Raw genomic sequence first — 15,347 nt, forward strand, 5'->3', positions numbered from 1 at the left:
AATGGTGGCGGCTGGAGAGGAGACTAGGCATTCTTCAAACAACGCGGATTGCATGATAAAATGATGCCAAGGTTCCATTCCATTTCTGGGGAGAGGCTGTCTTAGCCGCCACAGATGTAATAAACCCCTTGTGGAGTCCAAGTATCACTGAAACACCATTTTTGGGAATGTTTGGCAAAAGGCCTCCCTGAAACACCTTTAGAATATTTGGGAAGTTTTTTGCTAACGTCCTCATTCCCAGACAAGCAACCAGGAAAAGCGACAAAAGAAATGGCAGAGACTGGCATGCTTTGTAGGATATGCGCAGGAATACCAAAGGCTATATAGATTTTCATTGGGTCATGGAAGAATTGCTATCTCACGAGTGCCAACTTTGAAAAAGCTATTACAGGTTGGGAACATGTGCATCAAAAAAACTCTGAAGTGTTCTTACCACCAGTAAGCCAAGACACACAGTACCTAGTGATTAGCATTATCAACCCCCCCACTCCCTGTTCATAGGTCACACATCTGTCTCGGTAGCCTTAAGCAACAACAGAACAGCTTATAGTGATCAGGAAGGAAGCTAGGAGAGGAGGGGGGCTGAGCAAACTGGAGAAATAGCCATACCACGCAGATCAGAAAGAGCAAATAAAGCCGCATACTCACCAAAAAAGGTTTATGGTACAAGAAGGAGAGTGTGCCAATTAGGACAGAACCACAAGGTTTCATGATGTTGAAATGTCCACCTGAGGAACAGGAAAATGGAATTGTATTATGGACAATGAGTTTGAATCCTTGGTGAACTTAAAATGTTTAACATTGTTGATAAACCTACTGATAAGCCGAATCATAAGTGCAAGATGGGCATACAGGCGTGAACTATCGATGGGACTTGGTAAATATAAAGCAAGATTATCGCGACAAGGCTTCTTCAAAACAAAGTTTGACAGTTATGATCAAACTTTATGCACCCACTGCAAAGGCAGAATCCATGAGATTAGTGATTGCTCTGGCTGAGCAAAGAGACCTTAAATGAGGCACTTTTGATTTTGAAACAGCTTATTTAAAATGCAGATTTGGTAAGACCATATACATGAAGCAAGCACCAGGTTAGGAGCATGAACAAGTTGATAAAGTTGATAAGCGCAACAAAGCGTTGTGCGGGCGGAAACAGGGAGCCAGATGTTGAACAGGTGCATACACAAAAGCATTATGTGAAATGAATTTGACTAAAGTGTGGCCGATGCCTGTATATATACCAGAGGCAATGGCATGAATGTATCATTTTGATGCATTTATGCTTCGATGATCTCTGTGTGTGGTTGCAAAAAAACAGACAACCAAATCAAACAACTTTACACTCGAGTTGGAGTAAACACTTTTGCTGAAAGACTTGGGCATTTCTAAAGCAATACCTGGGTATTCAAGCCGCAAATCTGAAGAAGGGGATGTGTTTCTCGACACAAACAAAAGATAGAGGGTGTCATACAAAAAAAGTTATCTGCAAGATGCCAAAGCGGCACAATAAACCCCAATGGTGGCTGATTTTTGTAAGCAAGATAACAGCAAAGAAAGGCAAGACCTATATCGCTTCCTTTAATTGGCAGCCTGCTGCACATTGCTAACTGGACAAGACCAGACATAGCTTTTGCTGTGGTGGTTTATTGGCAGAACAGTTGCAAAACCTACTGAGAAAGACTGGCAGCTAAAAGAGTAATTCGTTACTTCTGAAGGGAACTGGCTAACTATGGTTTACACTTTTCTAACCAAAACAACAAGGGACTTAGTGGTGCATATGACAGCTCATTTGGCAGAGTGACTCAGGATGTAAGTCAGTGAGTGGTTATTATATGCACAAGGCGGCAGCCATCCCATTTCACAGATCTCCTGAAACAAACAAACGTTGCCACTTCAACTGCTGAGGCAGAGCATATGCTCTTTAATGAGGCATGCAATGAGCTACAATGGGTTATGCAGTTGCTAAAAGACCTTGGTGAGAAATGTGAACAACCTATAACAGTTTTTGAAGACTCACAGACATGTATAGCCATGGCAGAGAATCCAAAAACCTTAAAAGTCGCGACTAAACATGTAGCCGTGAAATCTTTTTCCCAAATGTAAAACAACTGATACAGTCAAATATGATTAAGTTGCAGTACTGTGAATCATCTGTAACATAGCCGACATCTTAATGTGCTTCATTACCAATACAAAAAACATAATGACTTGCGTTTGGTTTGGGTTTAGCAGATGCACAATTTGGTATGACTCTGTACAAAGTGAGGAAATAAGTAACTCTGTGTACTGACTATGTACTAACTATGTAATGAGTGTAAATAATGTGAATGACTTTTGTTTGTAATTATTTTGTTTGTAAATATTATGTAATGAGGCAACATTCCAACCAGATGAAATGAGAAGGGGTGTCAGGATATTGAAAATTGCAAGGGTGGTCATGGTATGCTGGGTTCTAGGAATGGACTGAAATGTAACAGTCAAAGCAGCATTGTAAAGGTCGGGAGCCTCCGTCTGTCTGGCCTGCAGTGATTGGCATGTAACAGCTCAGCAGAATTGTAAAGGTCGGAGCCTTCTCTTGGTCTGGTCTTGCAGTGATTGGCATGTAAATAAAGTCAGCAGAAGTGAAAAGGTCACAGGCCAGGATGATTAGATCATCTAGCTAATGATTTGCTGGACAAAACTATATAAGAAGACTGCATACCCAATTCAGTACCTCTCCTTCACCTTCAGGTTCGGGCTCAGATTGTTGTCAGAGTAGAGAGTGGATAGTTATTGTTATTTTTGTTCCTTTGAGAAACAAGAGATAAAGTATTCCTGTTGGAACTAAATCTACTGTCTGAGTGTTTCTTTTTCTTATACTGCAAGCAGTTACCTCCTGTTCTAGCAAGGGTGAGTTGGCACCTAGTCCTTCCGCTGTGCACTAGGCCAACAAGACCATCAGCCATTTTTATCCTTGCAATAAAAATTGATAGGTTGGAAGACAGAATCCAAATTAATCATAAACAGATATGGGTATCTGAGGGACTATAATTGGAAAAAACCCATTTTATTTATTTAGTCAATTTGTATTTTCCTTAACTTCCCTATGGGGGAAGCCAACAGCATGGAGCAACAGCAACAACCACAAACAAGTAGGGATGGCCTCAATGACTAAGCAGGTCCTTCCTCCTGCTAGATGATCATAATCCAGCCCTGAGCTGAGGGTTAAGGGGGCAATACTTCTCAGCCCTTAAATTCCCGTGTGGAAAGAGAACTAATTCAGTGAGATGAGACTCAGCTGCTGCTAACCAGCACAATCTTCTTCAGTTCCTTCCCTATGTTTCACAATGAAAATAAATTAGACCCCTCCACCAAGGATAAATATTAGGAGATCCAACCAGAAATCTCTCAGTGTTATCCTTAATCAAAGCTTCTAAATGCATTGAAGCCAATTGGCCATGCTGGCAGGGGCTGATGGGAATTGTAGTCTATAACATCTGGAGTGCCAAAGGTTTGCCACCACTGGATGAGTTCTTAAATAAAAGCCAAATGAATGAAATCCTAGAGACAGACAGTAATCTTTAAAAAGGGCAGAGGCATTGCTACCTATCCTATAAGCACTCATTTATTCTGCCCTATCATTGGCTCATTCCGCACATGCAGAATAATGCACTTTCAAACTGCTTTCAGTGCTCTTTGAAGCTGTGCGGAATAGCAAAATCCACTTGCAAACAGTTGTGAAAGTGGTTTGAAAACGCATTATTTTGCTTGTGCAGAAGGGGCCGTTATTTCGCACCAAACTGGTTTCCATATAGATTGACACATAAAGGGAAGCAGAAAATGCCATGATGTGAAATAGGAATTGCTGCTCATGGCGGGATTGCTGCTCTGGCAATCACAGTAAACATGTTTTTGTGCTGCTTCAAAAAATATGGAACCCCTACTGCTGCAGAGGAGAAACGTGACAAAAGGAATGTGAGCCTGCCATACTGGCAATGAGGCCACACTTTCAAGTGCCTTTGAAGAAAAGCCCTTTTGTTTATCTCCAACCTTTAAAGACCCATGACCAGAAATGGCAGCCGAGATGCGCAGCTATGTCACAAGCAATGAAGCCCCTATCATTCCACTTCAACACTCAGTCGCCCGTCTCCAGGCAAAGCTTGACAAGAAGGCCACTTCTGCTTCCTGAGGGGAAAGATCTATGCCTTTCTGCCTCCCTTTTGCACATTCCTCACATATTAGGCCGATGAGTCTGCCATAAGCTGAGCTGAAGCAAAATCTGTGAGGGCAGAGAACGCTAGAGGAGTTGTAAGAAACAAAGCCTCTTCTACTACATTCCCTTAATTGTGTTTCAAAGGAAAAGGACCTAAAGCTGTGGAGATTCTCGGGAGCTATCATCTCATACAATGTAAGAGGGGGAAAAGGAAATGTTTCCAAAAAACTAAAAAGGCCTGAACTTCCTTTATTGTATTGTGAGCCCGCATGACAGAGTGGTTAAAGGGTCAGGCTAGCATTTGGGAGACCCAGGTTCAAATTCCCAATCTGCTGTTGAAACTCACCGGCTGACCTTGGGCCAATCACTTTCTCTCAGCCTATCCTTTTTCAAAGGGTTGTTGTTATGAGGATAAAATGGTGGAGAGGAGCTAATGTGGTAAACTGCTATGGACCCTCATTGGGGAGACAAACAGGATATAAATTGTGTGCAATTTCCATTTGTGAACTAAGCCGAGTTTGTGATTCAGTGTCAGGGTAGAATGCCAAAAGCCGGGGTCAGTCCTCCATACAGTAAACAGCCATGACATTTACTAGGTGTCTCTAGACTAGTCAGAATCACTCAGCTTAACTCTTCTCATAAGCCATTTCTGCACGGGCAGTACAGTGGGTTGCAGTCAGAGCATTTGCATGCCTCCATGCAGGCAGCGAATGGAACCCATGGAGGCAATGCGGGTTGCTGTCGCACCTTTGCATGGAGGCCCTTTTCCCCCCACTCACCTCCCTCTGTTGCATAGCTACGAAGCCAGGCAGGTGTGGACCTCCACAGCCATGCTATTGTCCCCCTCTGTAGCTATGCAGCAGAGAGGTGTGGACTGAAAAAAAAGGGAAGCGTGGCCAAGTACCACGCTTTCTGGGGCAGCTGTTCGCTTGGGCGCAGCTGCAATCTGTGTTAAAACTAAAGAATCGCTGATAGTGCAATTCTTGAAAAAACCAGGTGTGTGTGGGAAACGCAGAGTGGACTCACGTTATGAACAGGATCCATGCGAAGTTCCCTCTAACGCGGTTTTATACAGTGGTTAGCCCATGCTTATTGGCCCATGTGGAAGGGGCCATAGAGTCGGACATAACTCTCCGAAAGGGAATGTCAGAGGATTATTGAAAGGGCCAGAAATGAAAGAAGAGAAGAGGGGAGTCTTTGCAGCCTATCTGATTTCTCTGCCATCCCTTCTGATTCTGCCTGTGTCTCCTTTAAAAAAAAAATTCTGACTGAGCACCACTACCAACACTCTTCAGGCGTCACATACCCATTATTATATCACCAGGATTTAATCAAAAACTGCCCCCTATTTCCAGTGGCAGTAATTGCAGAGGCTGGAGTGTCAGGTATTCATAACAACCATTTCAAGACATTCTGCTGTGCTACGGCTCCCTGAACACCCCCCCCCCATGCCATTTTCCTTCCCTCTCAGGCCTCAGCTTTGTTCCCAAGGTTTATATCAACTTGAAAGCCGAATGGTACAAAGCCATATAAACACAAATTGCCTCATGGACTGGGCAAAGCTACCCGTTGTGCTTAAGAGAACTAAAAATATCTCTGCTTTGACTGAATCATGTTATGTGTTACTGCTGTTGATACAACGCCAGACGTAAAAACTTCCTCATTTTCTGTGACGACCACTTTTATGGTTTGTATATTCCCATCTCTCTACAACCCCCTTTGTTAATGTGCTGGTTGGGTTTGTGTAAAAATCTGCAGGACAGATTCCTGTTTGCCACATTCTCCACCCTTTTGAGTGCTGAGGAATCTGCTTTGGCCTTTCAAAGGGGAGTGAGCATTCTTAGGTTAGTACATTTGGTTCACGAGAGAGGGTTTTTTCCCCCTTTAAAAACACGTCTGCATCACCAATGCACGTTAATTAATAAAAAAACAACATGCTCCAGTACACTGATCACTTAAATACGCTGGCGAGTAAAGGCTGTCTTCACATGAATGTGGATACTGCATTTATTTGGCAGCTGCAATACACAGCAATCCTGACTTGTCCAGGGGCAACAACAATACATCGTGTGGATCCAACAGTTCTGTATGACTCTGGTAGATTCCTCACCCACCATTAGATGCGCGCTCCTCACGGCAAATACCCCGGGGTCCTGCAGCACTCCCCACTACACCAGAAGTGACAACGCAGCGAGAACACAGTCACCCCCAATTCTGCCGCTCCTCCCACCCCTCAGCGTGAGTCATTTCGGATCCTGGTTGGAAGTACACCTTTTTGAAACTGTGCGCCGAACATGGAGCAGGGGTCCCCTCCACTTTCACTTTTGAAGTGGGGAAAGGGCCTCTATTGCGCCATAGGTTGCCAATTCTGGGTTGGGAAATTTGTAAAGATTTTAAGGCAGAGACTTTGAAGGGCAGAGTTTGAGAGGGGAGATACATCAGTGGGGTATAATGCCACACTCCAAAGAATCCACCCTCCAAAGAAGCCATTTTCTCCAGTGAAACTGATTTCTATCATCTGGAGATCAGGTGTAATTTCAGGAGCACTCCAGCCCCTACCAGAAGGTTGGCAATTCTATGGAATTAAGTAGGCCCAAGCCTGCTTTCCCTTTGTATGTAATTTCTCCCTATGTCCCACAGCTGGGGCACAGTATCTCCCTTTCTACTCCCCTCCACCTAACAGCTCCAACTGCTGCTCTCCCTTGACCTATATTTTTTTATAGATGTAAAAAAGTATGACCATTATTTCACTTGCCCTGATAAATGACAAATGAAGGCACTGACACCTTTTAAGCCAGCATGATGTAGTGGTTAAGAGTGGTGGACTCTAATCTGGTGAACCAGGTTCGATTCCCCTCTTTTCCACATGAGCAGCAAACTCTTATATGGTGAACCAGGTCTGTTTCCCCGCTCCTACACTTAAAGCCTGCTGGGTGATCGTGGGCTAGTCACAGTTCTTTCAGAACTCTCAGCTGCACCTACTTCACGAGGTGTCTGTTGTGGGGAGAGGAAGGGAAGAGGTTTGTAAGTTGCTTTGAGTCTCCTTAATGGTAGAGAAAAAGCAGGATATAAAAATTAATTCATCTTCTAATTAAGGGAGACAATGAGCAAGCCTATATTATAAGTTGGCTTTGTGGTTTTGTACTAACAGATGGAATGGTTTTGTATTAATAGATTTCCCAGCCTGGCATGGGCTATGGACTGGTGAGAAATGACAAAAGCCAGGCTCGTATAACGTGTAACATTAATCGTCCCAATCTAAGCTTCTTTTCTTGGAACACAGCTCAATGATACAGCCATCGCTGGTGAGAAGAACTGTTACAGGTGAACAAATATTCTTTTTCTGGTGTTTCATCTTTAATAGCTGTTATCCAGGTCATCATGATGCTGCCGGCATTGTCAAACCTTTGGCAGCTGTATGAATTCACTTCAAGTTCAGTGGATTTCATAGCTTTGATCTTGTGATAAATTTCCATCAGTAGAGAAGGCCTTCCTCACCTTTGCTCCCCACTATGGATCTAAATGATCCTCACACCCTTGCTCTTGAGGAGAAGGGACTCCCAAGAACTGTGGGGAAACAGAGGCCTGAAGTGGGTGGGGAAACTAAAATCACCCCCTTCCATTAGAGGAAAATTTCTGTGGAATCCAGTTGCCATGTGTGCTTTCAATTTGCACTCTTGAACCCGAAACCTAAACCAAGGGTTTTAATGACAGACAGTGTGGTATAGTGGCTAAAATATACTAGGGCCCCTTCCGCACACGCAGAATAATGCGTTTTCAAACCACTTTCACAACTGTTTGCAAGTGGATTTTGCTATTCCGCACAGCTTCAAAGAGCACTGAAAGGAGTTTGAAAGTGCATTATTCTGCATGTGCGGAAGGAGCCTAGGATTTGGTAGGCCCAGGTTCAAATCTCCAGTAAACCATGAAGCTTGCTGGGTGAACTTGGACAATCCATATTCTCTCAGCCTGATCTACATCTCAGGGTTATTGTGTGGATAAAGCAGAGGAGAGGGGAATGATATATGTCACACTGAACTCCTTGGAAGAAAAATGTGAGATAATTAAAAATAAGTTGTGTAAGAAAGATGGTGGTAAGTCCTCAACATTTCAAGGTCACTCACTTGGTTCTCTTTCAAAGTCATCTGTCCCTGCTCTTTGCATCCAATAAATGTTCGGATACACCTGTACACTTTTTCATCTTGCTGTACTCTTTGTACAAAATTAGCAGGAAAAAAGCCAATTCGGTCTTCTATTTTGCCCTGTTAAGAATACATATAACAGATAGCAACATGAGCATTACTTACATATAAATATGGCATTGTACATATAATGTATTCAGGTTGAATGAAACTGTGCACATACACCACTGTATTCCCTGGCCTGAGTGGTTGCATTCATGTGACGCCCAACTCTTAAAATGCAGGTTAGAGCCCTTGATTAGCTGCAATAAGCTGGTGGCACAGTCTTGTGCTTAAGTTAAGGAGGTGTGGCAACTCCAAAAGGACATGAGCCAAGGAAATCCTGCCAGTAACCTTGCCCCTTCCCTTCTGGAAAAGACCTTTTATTGTTGGTGCTGTTCCTTATAAGGGCTTTATTAGAGTGCTGGGGAAGTTCCACTAATGATTGCTACCATCCTACAAAGCAAGCTACAAAGTGACAAAGGATCTTCCTTCACCAGAGCTATGAGCACAAGGCTGTGACCTAGCACAAGAAAGCACATGATCAAACTGTAAACTGTTGTGCATGGATTCATCCAGCACAAGGAATGTGTACTATAACATTCAGTTTTTTGTTCTGGATTATTTGGCTTAGATTATTTTGATTGTACCTTCCACCAATCTTCATTTGAGTCCTCCAGAACTGTGATCCGATCTCCTGCCCTGTAAGAAGGAAACAGATGGATAGAGAATGCTGAGTTCAGAAATGTCTCGTCATGTGTAATTGTACCAGAGCATTTCACATCTTCAGTCTGCTAGAATGCCCCTAAAGACACCATGTTATTTGTAATCTGTAGCCAACCCATTGGCCTCACTCCAGCTAAAAGTAATTTTGAAACCAATTGTACAAGGATTTCCTTGAGTTCTGTGGGTTTCCTTTCCTCCTTTCAAGCTTCTTTGTTTTAAAGATCTTAACCACTAAATAGGGAACTTTTATTTCTTTAAGGAAAATATGGTGGAGAGGTATTTGGCCACTGCCAGAGTGATTCTTGGATCTCTATCTACCAATAAGTAGGGGACTATATTTTTTATAATAGAAGTAGCTTATTTAAAATAGGGGCAGGCCATAGAGCACAATAAGAATTATAATGAGGACATTCCAAAATCATGTCAGATAGTCAATCTTTTTCAAATCACATTGAGAGAGCCTATATGTATAAAGTAGATTATATGTCCCAGATAAGAGTGTCCAAGGTGCAGCATTCGAATGTGGGATATTTATAGGTGGTAAAGATGGGACATTTACAGGTGGTAGAATAGCAAAGAACTGGGTGGAGCTTACTCGTGTAACTGAGCTAAAAATAATCTAATTATTTTGTTTCTTATTAGTTACCAGAGATTCGCTTCTTTCAAGCTTTACTCCATTATCCTTTGTTAGGTCAAGGTTGAACAATTTCTTAGCTATTTTTTGCATCCAGGGGATAAAGAACTGATCTTTATTAAGTTCATAGAGTAGGCTATCATAGATCTTCAGCCATCATGACCTTCAGCATATGTTTGAATGCTTATAGCCATATTTAAGCTTGAATAGATCCTTGGCCCAGCCCTAGCCTTACAGATACCCCAGCAAAATATCTTGGGGAACCTGTAATTTGCTGCAAAAATTGACAAAGAGACTTGGTCTAAATTCTCATGAATGAGAAGGATCCATATTGAGGCTTAATACAGAGCTGCAGAATAATTTTCATATTTAATACCTGCAGGATGTATTTGCCTCCTTTGGAACCAAGAACAGCAACAAAACCTTACATTCAAGCGCTGCCATCAAAGGTTGAATTTTATTTGTTATCGATCTGAAAGGGAGCTGCCAATTAAGGTTAGAGTCAAAGACCACACCCGAGTATGGAAATTTGGAGCTTGTTCTCATTGAATGCCATTGATTCTCCTGGTCATAGAGGTGATTGTCTTCATTTTAGAGAAGACCATAACCTTTGATTTTGAGTAGTTGACCTAAGGTTCCTCAAGTTTCCAAAAAGGAGAAGAAGCTGGGGTATAAATCTCCTTCTTCACCCCTAATACCCCAAATTCTATTAACATACCAGTCAGATCTGCACCATATGGCTCAAATATGTAGTTACCTCATTTCCAGATCTTCATTTTCTTGTGGTACAAATTTGTACAAGGCAACATAGGCATTCATCTGCATTGTGTCTTTATTAAGAGATCCCTTCAGAACAAATAAAAAAGGAAATATATAACCTTAGTAAATGTAGTGTTTTCAGTACAGTAAAGTCAGATGCAGATGCGGTGCTGTTTTCAGTTAGGATTTTTTGTCTTTAGAAGAATCAGGAACAATAGCTAGGTAGAGCTGGAACTTGTTGCGGTTTTTCGTTTTAAAATGCAATTGGTGCCATCTATTACTTGAGGGTCTTTGGAGACCATTATTGAAAGTGAATAGGCCGCAACCTCTCTGAATTATGGCAGTGGAGTCCATGCTCTGCAATTATTATGTAATACTATATAAAGCCTCCTTCGCATGCACCCAGAACTGACTGAAAGTTGCTTCTCCATGCTGTAATTCCAATCAGACTGACAGATTATATAAATACAGGATTTGTGTGGACAGGGGAACTGATTTTGACCATCTGGAGATCAACTGTAATATCAGAAGATCTCCAGGTGGCACCTGGAGTTTGGCAACCCAATGAGCATTTACTCATTGCCTTGGCCTAGGAAATCTTTTGACTTTTCCAAGCAGAAAAACTGAGAGAGAGAGAGAGAGAGGAGAGAGAGAGAGAGAGAGAGAGAGAGAGAGAGAGAGAGAGAGCATGTGAAACAGGGAGTGCTCACTAGATCCAAATCTCCTGCTGCTGGTGGCCTCTAGAAGTGATACTTTTGACACCCCTTATAACAAGGGTGTCCAGCTTTGACCCTCCAGATATTCATGGACTAAAATTCCCATCAGTCTCTGCCATGGCCACACCCCTGCCTAGCATATCACCTGAGAAAGACTGAGCAGCGTCAAATCCCCATTTGGACATGATACCTGCGGGTATGCTTGGTCCAGGTGGTGTCTCTGAGCCTCACCTACCATACAAGGTGACTGCGAGGATAAAATGAGTAAGGAAGACCCACGTCTAATGTGCCGAGTTCCTTAGTGGAAGGACAAGCTAAAAATGCACTAGACAGGCAGGTGTAAAATCAGACCGCCTCAACCCTGTATGAACTTGTTATTGTCTTCTTAAAAAGTCACCTGTAAGAGTGAGTTTATGTCCTTCGGTTCAACTCCGAAATCTGCTGTACCATTTACTGAGTATGTAAACACTGTAATCAAAGAGACAAGAAACATTATTATTATTATTAGTCCAGCTGCTAAAACAAACCTATTTCCTTCTTCTTCTTGCATTGTTTTGATTTCTCCCTTTCACTTCGGATTGCCAACTCCTTGTTAGGAGATGCCTGGAGTTTGGGGATGAAGCCTGGAGAGGGCAGGGTTTGGAGAGGGGATAAGGCCATGGAGCTGTGTATAAGGCCATGGAGTTCACCCTCTGCAGGAGTAATTTTCTCCAGAATTGATCTCTATGGTCTGGAGATACAATTCTGGGAAGGTCTCCAGGTCCCTCCTGGAGGCTGGCAACCCTACTGTCTTATTCTCATTCTGGAGAAATTTGGAAACTTTCACAATCACAATCAGGGTTCAGTCCTTATCCTCAGGAGTACTGATCATACTGATGTTTTCGCAAAGAGTACCTTATAAATATGAATGTACTATTTGTCCAGTGGTGTAGTGGTTAAGAGCAGGTGGACTCTAATCTGGAGAACCGGGTTTCATTGCCCACTACTCCACATGAGTGGCGGACTCTTATCTGGTGAACCAGATTTGTTTTCGCACTCCTACATTCCTGCTGGGTGACCTTGGGATAGTCAGAGTTCGTTCAGAACTTCTCAGCCCCACCTGCCTCACAAGGTGTCTGTTACGGGGAGAAGAAAGGAAAGGAGTTCGTAAGCTGCCTTGAATCTCCTTTCAGGAGGGAAAGGCAGAGTATAAATCCAAACTCCTCCTCTTCTTTTTCTTCCTTTGATTTATGGTATCAAAGAAAGTTGTGGATGAAGGGGGAAAACTGAATATATTTTGCGTCAAAAAATTCAGCTGATCATATGTATTTTCTCATTTGTCAGATACATACATTCCCCAGATATATTTTAACACTATATCTTTAGGTTTCAGAGATCCGCAAAATTAGTTTGGGATTGTTGACATTAGGATTTACAGTCAGCCAAGTTTCCACGTATCTATACCCTACATCTCAACCATTGATAGGCCACCGTTATTCTAAAGTCTTGGTTCAGAATGTTGACATGGCAACACGCCACAGCATCAGTTCATAGCATCAAAATTATTAACAGAATCAACTTTCCCTCTTAAGGAAATAATTCCATAATCAAAGGCCCTGGCATACTGTGCTGCTGGTGGGAAACATTTCTGCTAACTGTCTGTAACTCCAGATGAACTCAATGCCTGTGGAAGAAGTAACAATCACTAGTGTGCTTGGGGTGAGGACGAGCCAGAAGGGACAGAAAAACAACACAGACACACCAGACTGGGAGAAATCAGGACACCAATTTAATGATTACAGGTTCCTCAGCTCACAATTGCCCTGAGTTCTCACAGCCTGACAATGAATGCCCCCTCCCAGCCTGCCTGCTGGGGACATCTGAAGAAAGAATGCCCCTTTCCTGCCTGTCACCTCTTCTGGTAGGGTTTGCTGGAATCCAGCAAAAACAAATCCCCAACACATTTTCTCGAGTCCTTAGGAGATCTGATTGGGATAACTGAGCTGAGTTTCACTGCCACATCCCAAAACATTGTGATATGAGGACCATGCTCAAAGTAACTCTTAATCTCTCCATGTGGTGAGATATTTTGGCCAGAACAGCTTGCTACTCTCTTAGATCTCTTCAATACAACGCATTGTTAATGCATCTACAATAAAGAGGGCATTTTAGTTTTTCTTCCATGAAGACTCAAAACATTCTTCTGAAGTTTCACAGCCATCACTGTAGTTGGAAAATTGCTATGCAATATTTAACTTTTGTTTCAAACAGTGGGGTTCAAAAAGGGCAATGGAAAACAAATACCTCTGCAATAAAATGCAATAAGACTGTTTTAGAAGAAGAAGAAGAGTTTGGATTTATATCCCCCCTTTCTCTCCTGCAGGAGACTCAAAGGGGCTTACAATCTCCTTGCCCTTCCCCCCTCACAACAAACACCCTGTGAGGTAGGCGGGGCTGAGAGAGCTCCGAGAAGCTGTGACTAGCCCAAGGTCACCCAGCTGGCATGTGTGGGAGTGCACAGGCTAATCTGAATTTCCAGATAAGCCTCCACAGCTCAGGTGGCAGAGTGATTATAAGAATCAAACCAGGTTCCTCCAGATTAGATACACGAGCTCTTAACCTCCTACGCCACTGCTGCTCCTTTTATTTATTTAAAATGACCTTCGGGATTGCTACCCCTGGTTCAAGCATTCTGTATTCCTGCAGTGATACATTCAGCTCATAAGTACCAACCCTTTACATGAAGAAGTTGCCACATTCAAACACTAGTATGTCCTCTGAAAGGACTTCAAGTGGCAGAGGATGGTTTTGGAAAACTGGCATTAATCAGAACAGGCACTACTGTGCTAGATGTTTAAATGTGATGTTTAGAAAGGAAATATAAATGTGAGATTAAAAAAATTTAAAATGGGAGTTTATGTGAACTTGAAATCCACTGCATTAATGTACCACAATGAAGATGGCTAATGGCATTCAGAGCCTTCTCCATGTGCTAGTTGTGAGACCAGGGCTAAGATTCATGACATAAGCGCCCCCCTTGTACTGAATCAGACAGCTGTCCATCAAATCTATTGGTTTTCATATGTTTACATCCCAGAGGCCCATGGGAACTTTGGGACATGACAAAAGCTTTACCGCTTCCGTGATCTTTACAGACTTATTAAATATATAATGAGGAAAATTCTGGAGTGGCTCCTTTATCATTTATATTCTGAACTTCTGAAAGGACGGTTGCAAAGAGATCCAGCTTTAATCAAAAGGACTGTTGACATACTCTCACTGATGTTTGTTTGGAGATTTGACAAATGCACTCACGACTCTGTCAGTAAGCTTCTTGTACAAACAATACCAAGTGATGCAGATTCCACTTTTAGCAGCTCTTTTTAATCTAAAATAGGTAAAGATGTAAAACAGCTACCTCTTGAAGACATTTCCTATCTCTTTGGATTAGGAATTTCCGATTTTGGCTATTGGGTCTGTTCAACGCATGAAAGTCTTTTACCTTAGGGGAGGTATGTGTTCCTGAGATCAAGAAAATAAGAACTATTTCTGGGGGAAAACCTTTGGGAAGACAGCGAGGGATAGTCTGTGGCTCAATGGGAGAACATTTTCTTGGCAAGCAGAAGATCCCAGGTTTAATTCTCAGCCTCCCCACCCAGCGGTGGTATAGTAGTAAAGAGTGGCAGACTCTAATCTGGAGAACCGGGTTTGCTTCCCCACTCTTCCACATGAGTGGTGGACTCTTATCTGGTGAACCAGATTCATTTCCCTGCTCCTACATTCCTGCTGGGTGACCTTGGGCTAGCCACAGTTCTGTCTGAACTCTCTCAGCCCCACCTACCTTACAAGGTGTCGTGGGAAGAAGAAGGGAAAGGAGTTTGTAAGCCACTTTGAGACTCCTTGCAGGAGAAAAAAAATGGGGCATAAATCCAAACTCTGTCTTCTAAATCAGTAGAACCTGCCTTCAGATGTTCAGGTCCAGCACCCCATCAAAGTCAGCATGGCCAATTGGCCAGCTGGTAGGGGCTGATGGGAATTGTAGTTCCTGAAACATCCGGAGAGCCCAGAGGTTCCCCACCTCTGCTTTCAGTCAGAATTTAGATAAATTAGGTCTGTTGAATTCCAGTTTCGTCAGCATGGCCACTACGCTGGTAGGGGCT

The 15,347-nt window shown here is 42.7% G+C and overlaps 1 protein-coding gene across 4 annotated transcripts in view; it reads right to left on the reverse strand.

Moving 5' to 3' along the window:
- The window catches only part of STAC (SH3 and cysteine rich domain), an 89,017-nt gene that overhangs the window by 6,168 nt on the left and 67,502 nt on the right, over positions 1-15,347 (reverse strand). For all 4 annotated transcript variants that reach the window (XM_048511421.1, XM_048511425.1, XM_048511422.1 and 1 more), the window contains exons 7-10: positions 11,606-11,676; positions 10,491-10,579; positions 9,024-9,075; positions 8,317-8,454 (exon numbers count right to left, since the gene is read on the reverse strand). In XM_048511421.1, coding sequence (XP_048367378.1) covers positions 8,317-8,454; positions 9,024-9,075; positions 10,491-10,579; positions 11,606-11,676 — 350 coding nt within the window. The remainder of the gene's footprint in view (positions 1-8,316; positions 8,455-9,023; positions 9,076-10,490; positions 10,580-11,605; positions 11,677-15,347) is intronic.

This window comes from Sphaerodactylus townsendi, linkage group LG11 (genome assembly GCF_021028975.2).
Source record: "Sphaerodactylus townsendi isolate TG3544 linkage group LG11, MPM_Stown_v2.3, whole genome shotgun sequence".
NCBI classification, from domain to species: Eukaryota; Metazoa; Chordata; class Lepidosauria; order Squamata; family Sphaerodactylidae; genus Sphaerodactylus; species Sphaerodactylus townsendi.